The sequence below is a fragment of the Prunus mume genome, linkage group LG4 (genome assembly GCF_029339155.1).
Source record: "Prunus mume cultivar Tortuosa linkage group LG4, ASM2933915v1, whole genome shotgun sequence".
Classification (NCBI taxonomy): Eukaryota; Viridiplantae; Streptophyta; class Magnoliopsida; order Rosales; family Rosaceae; genus Prunus; species Prunus mume.
In genome coordinates, this window is record NC_142701.1 from 18,190,558 (window position 1) to 18,199,819 (window position 9,262).

The 9,262-nt window shown below is 39.1% G+C and overlaps 3 protein-coding genes across 3 annotated transcripts; 2 read left to right on the forward strand and 1 right to left on the reverse strand.

Annotated features, from left to right (window-relative positions):
* The first annotated feature begins 981 nt into the window (after positions 1–981).
* LOC103329840 (Pectin lyase-like superfamily protein) lies at positions 982–3,917 on the forward strand. The gene is made up of 7 exons (XM_089049504.1): positions 982–1,403; positions 1,528–1,659; positions 1,789–1,986; positions 2,134–2,178; positions 2,271–2,478; positions 2,755–2,945; positions 3,094–3,917. The coding sequence occupies exons 1-7, from the start codon at positions 1,044–1,046 to the stop codon at positions 3,493–3,495; spliced, it is 1,536 nt and encodes a 511-aa protein (XP_088905630.1). The 5' UTR covers positions 982–1,043; the 3' UTR covers positions 3,496–3,917.
* Positions 3,918–4,002: 85 nt separating this feature from the next.
* Positions 4,003–6,288, reverse strand: PDF1B (peptide deformylase 1B). The gene is made up of 6 exons (XM_008232360.3): positions 6,031–6,288; positions 5,782–5,920; positions 5,473–5,665; positions 5,090–5,200; positions 4,404–4,466; positions 4,003–4,262 (listed from the first exon to the last, which is right to left on the reverse strand). The coding sequence occupies exons 1-6, from the start codon at positions 6,236–6,238 to the stop codon at positions 4,161–4,163; spliced, it is 816 nt and encodes a 271-aa protein (XP_008230582.2). The 5' UTR covers positions 6,239–6,288; the 3' UTR covers positions 4,003–4,160.
* A 45-nt stretch (positions 6,289–6,333) lies between these two features.
* ARFA1B (ADP-ribosylation factor A1B) lies at positions 6,334–9,055 on the forward strand. The gene is made up of 7 exons (XM_008232362.3): positions 6,334–6,483; positions 6,791–6,952; positions 7,199–7,269; positions 7,534–7,653; positions 8,011–8,129; positions 8,525–8,606; positions 8,823–9,055. The coding sequence occupies exons 2-7, from the start codon at positions 6,805–6,807 to the stop codon at positions 8,826–8,828; spliced, it is 546 nt and encodes a 181-aa protein (XP_008230584.1). The 5' UTR covers positions 6,334–6,483; positions 6,791–6,804; the 3' UTR covers positions 8,829–9,055.
* The last annotated feature ends 207 nt before the right edge of the window (positions 9,056–9,262 follow it).

A 9,262-nucleotide genomic window follows, 5' to 3' on the forward strand; every position in this document is an offset into this window, starting at 1 on the left:
GACTAAGAATTGATGAGCAAATATGAACAAACACGTTTGTTATTAAGTTGTTCATTACTGAGATTATGGATGAAGAATCTCGTGTGTTTAATTTGTTAATCGTGGGTTTAGGAAATGGTTAATTTATCAGCTCATGTGCTTATCGATTCCAATTAAATATATACGTACATTCGCATGCCCATAATAATCTATCAAAGCCTTATGTTGATGTATACTTGTTTCCACCATATTCATTGAATTCTAAAATGACTAGTGTCTTTTAAGTCTTTATATTGATGCATACCCCATTTTCTTTTTTGGGTAGAGAAGAAAACCCCCCCACCCAGACAATGAAAATCATGTTTTTTTTCCCTGACATAAGCGATATCGGGGGAGAGATCGAACACATAATATTGAGTGCAGGATAACTGTTCTTAATCATTTGAGCTACAATATCCCTTTGCTATTGCATGCGTATGCTACGTAACTGGTAAGGAAAATGGCAGGAGCAAAATAAGGGGGGAGAAATTGGACACATGTGAATGAAGCAAAATGATGAACGCAACGCAAACTTTGATATGGTTTGATTGAAACAAGCGAGAGTTGGGAGAAGCTGAAGCTGCAAAACGAAATTGGGTTTAAGACTAACCAGAAATGTCCTGTGCTCACGTGAAGAAATAAGCTGTTTGGTATGAAATATTACATCAGCGTATATTCTCTATCGAATAATTTCTAGTTGGCCGGTCATCCAAGTTTTCTTTCTGTTTGAGTATTTTTGTTGTTAAGGCAAAACTAAAGCATGTGAGGTGAGTATTGCGGCTGAATTAACTATTAAAAAAAAATAAAAATACAAGAAAGTGGAGTTGGACAGAAAATTAAGAGTTGAAAATGGAACCCTTGGAAGGTTTAACGTTGTCGTTTTGTAAACAGTAGACTCATGTGTGTGCACAGTGCAATGAGCTCTCTACCTATATATAATGTCACCCCTGCACATCATCCTCTGTCATTAGCCATATACAGAAACTTCAAGTTAAAGCCTCTGTGATCTCAAAACAAATTAAGATATGATGATCACATTTAAACTAAGAAGCCTCACATTCTTTGTTTTCATTGCCTTTTCTATTTGGTGTTCAAGCTTGTTAGAACCTTGTGATGCTAGAAAAGGAGGCAAGCAGTACTGGAGGCAAAACAAGGGCGCCTCTGCCCCTGCCTCTGCATTCAGGAAGGAACAAAAGGGTTATGGCGGCAATCACCAACGCCACCAGGCAGGCCCTAGGGTGTCTACGACACCGTCAAGGGGAGACAATTACATCACACCAGAGGAAACTGCAGCAAAACTGCTAAAAAACAGCGGTGGGAATTCCAACGTCTTTAATGTGTTGGACTATGGTGCTAAAGGCGATGGAAAAGCAGATGATACCAAGGTGAGTTTGGAAATGACACCATATTTGTTATGTATCAAATGCTATTTATTGCAACGCAATTACACATACTAGCTTGCTACTATTGCTATTGTGAATTGACTAGTTCTCTTGCATTGCATGGCAGGCTTTTGAAACAGCGTGGGCAGCAGCTTGCAAAGTGCAGGCATCAACTATAAATGTTCCATCCGGGTCCGTGTTCCTCGTCAAACCAATCTCTTTTTCTGGCCCTAATTGTGAACCAAATATTGTATTTCAGGTGAGGTTTCGAATCTTAAACCCACATCATGTTGCCTCTTATCACAAAATGAAGAGTAGCAGCAGCATTCCAGTATCATTAGCTATAATTTTGCTGATGTATATATACGTTTGGTCAAATGTCATGCAGTTAGATGGCAAAATCATAGCTCCAACAAGCTCAGGAGATTGGGGTTCAGGTCTTCTACAATGGCTCGAATTCACGAAGCTAAAAGGGATTTCAATCAAAGGCAAAGGAGTAATTGATGGGCAAGGCTCAGTTTGGTGGAGTGACTCACCCACATACAATATTCCTGCAGATCAGACATATAGCAGTTCACAGGACACGGTAATTAACTATTCATCCATCCTATGTCAAGCCAAAACGCAGCCGGCCAATGTTTTTATTATGCTGAAAAAAACCTCATCGTCACTCTTAATATCTAGTGAAACTAATTGAGCACGCGTGCCTTTTCATGTCAACTTTCGTCCGCAGGTCATAGAAAGTGACAGTAGAAAAATGCCAAGCACCAAACCAACAGTAATAATCTGATCACCATTCAGCTCCTTGGCCAGTTTACAAAATGAATTACTTACTATGACTGGTGCTCTATATTTTGTTGTGCACTGCAGGCTCTTAGGTTCTATGGAAGTGACGGCGTGAGTGTCACTGGTATAACACTTCAAAACAGCCCTCAGGCTCACCTCAAGTTCGACGCCTGCACGAATGTTCAGGTTTCTGATATAAGTATTTCCTCCCCTGGTGACAGCCCCAACACAGATGGAATCCACCTCCAAAACTCTCGGGATGTTGTCATTTTTCGCACCAGTATTGCTTGTGGTAATTTTTCAAAATTGGACCATTGAGTAGGGCTGGACCAAAACAGAAAGCCGAATCAAAGGAGATTAAGCATAAAGAACTAGAATTCTAATGAATGCAACTTCTTTTTAACATAAACATGGTCAAAACAGAGAGCCGACTCAAAGGAGATTAAGCATAATATATACATGGTCTTAATCAGAGTCCAACTAGCAAGCATGTTGACCAGCAACATAACGTGTATAGCACAAGTTACTTCTTTACCAAGTGAATGACATTTAAACATATGATCTGCAGGGGATGACTGTATATCCATACAAACTGGATGCTCAAGTATATACGTACACAACGTGAATTGTGGACCCGGCCATGGCGTCAGCATCGGAGGGCTAGGGAAGGATAACACTAGAGCTTGTGTATCCAACGTCACAGTCCGAGATGTAAAAATGCACAATACACTCACTGGCGTCAGAATAAAGACCTGGCAGGTACTGTTACATATTAGAATACATACATCACACGCCCCTTCTCTAATAATTGTAAGTTTTAAATTACAAATAGATAGCAATCAAGATTCTATATTTGTCCGTACGTATATGTATGCTGAACCAAATTATATATGGTTTTCTACTGCAGGGAGGATCAGGGTCAGTCCAAAACATCATGTTTTCAAACATTCAAGTATCAGAAGTTGCAACCCCAATCATGATTGACCAATTCTACTGTGACAAGAGCAAATGCCAAAATGAGACATCAGCCGTGGCAATTTCGGGTGTAAACTATGTAAACATACAAGGAACCTATACGACGAAACCTGTACATTTTGCATGCAGTGACAGCTTACCGTGTACTGGTGTGTCTCTGGACACCATACAGCTGAAATCAGTTGATGAAGGCAAGCAATTGTATGGCCCTTTCTGTTGGGAGGCGTACGGAGAGCTCAAAACTAGCACAGTCCCTGAAATTGACTGCTTGAAGAAGGGGAAGCCATCTTCAAGCAGCACAGTAGCTCGGTCTGAAAGTAGTAATTCTTGCTAAGCTCAGGCTGAGCTTAGCCCAGTCTGAAAGTGGTGATTCTTGCTAAGCTCAGGCTTAGCTTAGCCTAGCGAGTTGATTAGTAAAAAATCAAAAACACGTGTACATACCTGAAAGTTTGGACCCGTCTCTGAAGCCTTTCGTCTGTGGCGGTACCTCAAATTGTACATACCACCATAGAACAACGACGTTTGCAGTTCGGATGTCTTTTTCATGTATTTTGTTGCTTTTCCTGCTACAATGTTCTGTTTCGGATGTCTTTTTCATGTATTTTGTTGCTTTTCCTGCTACAATGTTCTGTTTTTATTTGATAGATAACAGTTCGCAAGCCGAATATAATTAGCGGGATTGGAGTTTGGACTGATCTGGATGGATTGGACTTAATTAGATATTAATCAATGGAATAAAGGATTATGTTTTTACTTGGTCCAGTTATTAGTTGATTAAAATCAGGGAAGAAGGATTGGTATCAAAGGGTTAGCAAGCATCTATGGCGATGGTCATGATAACTGAGAACAACAATGGTGCTGTAAAATTTAATCTCATATTATGAATACAGATTCATGATGGTGCCTAATTATAATTAAGCAAAATCATCTATGGCCCTAGAAGATGTAAAATTTGTGTTAATTAACAAAATCATAAATTACAATATTGGCCTGTACTAATTATGATTTGCCAAAACCAGTAGCAGCCTTCATCCTTTTGCGGGTTTGGATCCTTTCCGGGCTTGGAAGTCCTGTCTTATCCTCGTACTTCTTTTCTAAGGCCTGTTACCATAAGATAACACAATAAAATTCAGACCAAAAAAAAAAAAAAAAAAAAAGATAACACAATAAAAAACAAATTAATATAATACTAATTGAACATTTAGGTAAAGAAAGCCCATTTGGAGTTTTATGATTACTAACCTGTAGCTGTGCACAAATGGTTTCAAGAACTCCTTCACTCATTCTATCAAAGAAGAGAATACCCTGCAGATGAAGTTGTCGTATAAGAGGAGGGAAAAGAAGAGGAACCATACACAAATCTCTACTCACTAAGATCCTCTTTAGGCCATGAAACTTTAAACAATGACATAGATTGCCAGAACGTCCATATCATAGATTTGTATTCTCCGTATACTAGATGCCTCGACGCAATTTCCTTTGTTCACCCAATACTCAGGGGCATGTATGCAGATGTCCCATCTATATTTTATCATTCATACTTTTGGTTTCCATTTATGTAACCATATAGGTACTATATTTAGCTGGCAAAAACTTGTGACCTTCCACACTTTACTCAAGTCAAATACACTTCAAAAAGTGATATTCAAGACAACAAGCCGATCTCAGTTTATTAAGTTCTAGCTAGGTACCCCACAAGTGGAATGTCTGTAACTAATCCTAATCTCCATAGCATTAGGATCCATCCTCCACAATGGCACAGCTTATGCAAACTATAAGTCATCAAATCCAATGAAATCTTGCACCTAACTCTGCAAGTTCTGCTTTCCCTAATGCAAAAAGGAACCAAATCTCCACTGTAAATTCTTTTTTTGTACTTCGGTTGACACTCCATTGTTAAATTACTAAATCGTAGCTGAATAACGAACCTGCAAATGGTCAAATTCATGCTGGAACACCCGCGCTGGAAGACCCGACAAGTTGACTGTAAACCTTGCACCGTTGATGTCCCGTGCATCTATTTTCACAGATTCTGGTCTCTGCAAGCACAAAAAGTTAGAGACATCCAGAGCAATACCATGTATCACTACATATACACACACAAAGCAAGCAGTTTAAGCTCATTGTACGGTATGAAAATTGTATTCAGTGAACATGACTTATATTAAGATTCAATTTCTTGCACATTTTTCGTGCTCATTTAGAAACCAATTGGGGATAACTTAAAGCTCTAATACACATGGAAAGACATTAATAGCAGGGTCAAACAAAGCAGACAACTTTGAAATCAGCATATAGCAACAGCACGCACCACAACATCAGCATAAATCCCCGGGAAGGATAAGCAACCCTCGTTAAAGGGTCGCGTCTTCTGGGAATATCTGGAAACCCTTGGATTCACAAGCACAATTTCCTCCCCTTCGCCACGCTCACCAACTGGATTGAACACCATGAGCTGCACATTGATCCCTACTTGGGGCGCCGAGAGCCCTATGCCATCGGTTCTGTGTAAAAACCAAGCAACAACTCCTGTAAATTGCAAGAACTTCTCAAAATCCGATTTTTTTTAGGGGCACTTAGCAATTAGCAAACGCCAAAAGCCATGGATGATGGAACTCACTTGTACATTATATCAAACATTTCGTCTACCAAAATCTTCAAATTTTCGTCGAACGAATCGATTCTCTTGTTCTTCGCTCTCAGTATAGGGTCCGGATATTCCACGATTTTCAGAGGCGTTTCAAATTCAACATCAGCAGCTATATTCAATCCATCGCAAAATCAAATAGGAACGAACCAAACACATAAGAACAAGCTTTTTCTTCTTCTTTATTAATATTTTTGGTAGCAATTATTGGAGTTGGCTTACCAGTGGCCACTTCGTCTTCTTTGACTGAGAAGCCTCGTTTGGCCTGAGCGAGGACCGGAGTCGACCGGTTCATGGTGGATACTAGCCGGACGGTTGAGGAGAAACGAGTGAGCCGGTGGAAGATGGGGGGAAAAGTCGGCCGGCGGCAGAGAGTTGGAAAGAGAGCGTGGGATGAGGACAATGGCTGGAGCCAAGCCGCACAAGCCATACCCAAGGTGGAGTAAAACGACTGTGGATGATTGGGCCGGTGGTGTTGTTGCCCACTCAACGACTGAGAAGATATACATGTGTCTCGCGTTTTTTTGGGCTTCTTAAGAATACGACATCGTTTTGGGCCTAACCGCGGTGATTAACTAACTGACCAGGGTCCAGGAGAGAGAAAGCATACCAATAAAAATCGCGGCTTGCTGTGTTGGCTCCTCCTCTCATTTTGATCCTTCCTAGTTCCTCCAGGTGAGTCTCTCTCGCTCTCTCTCTCTCTCTCTCTCTCTCTCTCTCTCTAGTATTTCGTCGTCCGTTTTGTGAATTCTTCGTTATCAGATGCGAATCGTAGATCTGCCTAATCGATCTTGATCTCCATGTAAAATGAAATCCCTCTTCGTTTTTTCAATTCACGAAATGATATGGATCTGATTGAATTTTTCATTACGATTTGAAAGAATATTGGATTGATTTTGCTTTATGTTATTGTAGAACGAAATCCCAGCATGAGAATTTTGCTAATTTTGATTTTACTGTATGGTCTGATTGTATGTGGCAGACAATTTGATAAAAATGGGGCTTACCTTCACGAAGCTCTTCAGCAGGCTCTTTGCCAAGAAAGAAATGCGAATTCTCATGGTGGGTCTCGATGCCGCTGGTAAGACTACCATATTGTATAAGCTCAAGCTCGGAGAAATTGTGACCACCATCCCTACCATTGGTAAGCCCCAATCCAATATTTTGATTAAAAACTCAATATTTTGATTCAAATATTTAGATCAATTACGTTGTGGGGGTATAAATTCTCCGCTCATGAAGAATTGTATGTTGGTTTTGGTTTCATTGGTGCTTTTTCTCCCAACCATCTGTTGTAGTGAAGATGACGATTTGTTTTATTTCTCGGAATTCTTCTGAATCAAAATTGTTATCACTTGTCATTTTAATTACGGGAGTGGTTCTTCTGCAGGATTTAATGTGGAGACAGTAGAATATAAGAACATCAGCTTCACTGTGTGGGATGTAGGGGGTCAAGACAAAGTAACTATCTCTCTCTCTCATTCACGCGTCTATGTGTGCATTTTATTCTTGATTTTGCAACAAGTTTTTAGTCGTTGTAGGAATTTGTTTCTGAAAATCTTCTAAATAGGCAGTTAGATTCATGTATTATGGGTGCAATAACATTTTATATAATTTATTTTCATTGAATAATTAGAGATTTTGAAATTACCTTTTAATGTGGACATTTTTCTGAAGTTCGAATTATGCGTAGCCAGTGACTGATCCAACTTCTTCCAAATACAGATCCGTCCATTGTGGAGGCACTACTTCCAGAACACACAAGGTCTTATTTTTGTGGTTGATAGCAATGATAGGGATCGAGTTGTTGAGGCAAGGGATGAATTGCATAGGATGTTGAATGAGGTAACTACTTGTTTCATGTCTTATATTTTTGTTTTCCTTATTTGTACTGGGATTTCTAAAGTTCCCGTCATTAATGGGGCCAAGGGGGTTGTATGCTTCTAAATTGAGTTTTATGTTGTTTTGTATTGTTCTGTGTTTACTTGGATTTTTTGGCCTGGTAAGTTTTGGTTTGGTTTGGTTCGTGACATACTTTCCCAAAGTTGCATTTGTCCATTCCCTTATTTGGTTGCTTCATTTGTATTACGATATAGCTCTGTTTACATTCCCTGAAAGTGATCTGAAACCTTGTTTAGGATGCAACAGTTGCACATACCCCTGGCACTAGATTTTGAAGTTAAATGTTTGATATGGTTTCAGGATGAACTGAGGGATGCTGTTCTGCTTGTATTTGCCAACAAACAAGATCTTCCTAATGCAATGAATGCCGCAGAAATAACTGATAAGCTTGGTCTTCATTCTCTCCGCCAACGTCACTGGTAAATTATTTTGTTAATTTTCACCCTGCAACTGTTAGTTCATAGTTGAATTGAACATCAGTTATGACCATGACTTTTTGTTAATTTGTGTTATATGGTTGATCAAATTGAATAGGATGCTAGCCTAATGGCTGAGACTGAAATTTGGCATTATTTGTTTTATCATGGGAAATTTTACTCATTAGTTTCTCTTAGATAGGAGCTAGGAGTATTGAAAACTCTGTGGCACGTTGAGTTAGCTATGGATGGTTCAAACTAAACAACTAAGAAATTTGGAATGAGGTTTTTTTGAATGTCATGTGAAGATATTGGACAAAGTTGAATACTGGATATAATGGTTTTGAGGATAGAAAAATTTGGCCTGAAGTATTGTTGGTAATGTTGCTGTTTTTCAGGTACATCCAGAGCACTTGTGCAACCTCTGGAGAGGGTCTGTACGAGGGGTTAGACTGGCTTTCCAACAACATTGCTAGCAAGGCAAGTTTTCCCAAATTATGTTTTTTATTTTTATTTTATTTAATAAGAGTATCAGATCATGGTATTAATTTGTGGAGTATTTTACTACGCAGCATTCTTAAATGTTGGACGAATTACATTAACAATGTTTTTTTTCAATTACCATCCATATTTGCTGTGTCTGCATGGCTCTTTCGATTCTATATTTCTGACAACCCTCCCTCTGTTAATTTACAGGCATGAGAGTCAAGGTCAAGGAGTTTCGTTGCTTGACTTGGAGATTCTGGGGAGGAGAGTTTTCCTTTATTTCGATGAATGTTGTAATAGCAGAATGTTTTGGCGAGACGTTGTCAGAAATCATGTGTGTATTTGCTACTCTAGCTATAATGTTTAGCTGTAAACGAAGTTGCTATGTTGTTACAATCATTTTGACGCATGAGCCAAGTTTATATTTATCGTGTTTGCTTCAATTGTCTGCTCTTCATGTTTCGACAAAACATCAAATTTTGAAGTTAAAAAAGAAGAAAAACTTAATTAGAGATCATGCGCGGCTGTATTTTCGCATGTTTGAGTGTCAATAATCCTTGGTTGATACTCTACAACTTTAATTTCCTGGCTAAGTAAACCCCTCTGGATTTTCATTTCTTGGCTCTTCTTTTTGAAATAGTGATATTCTA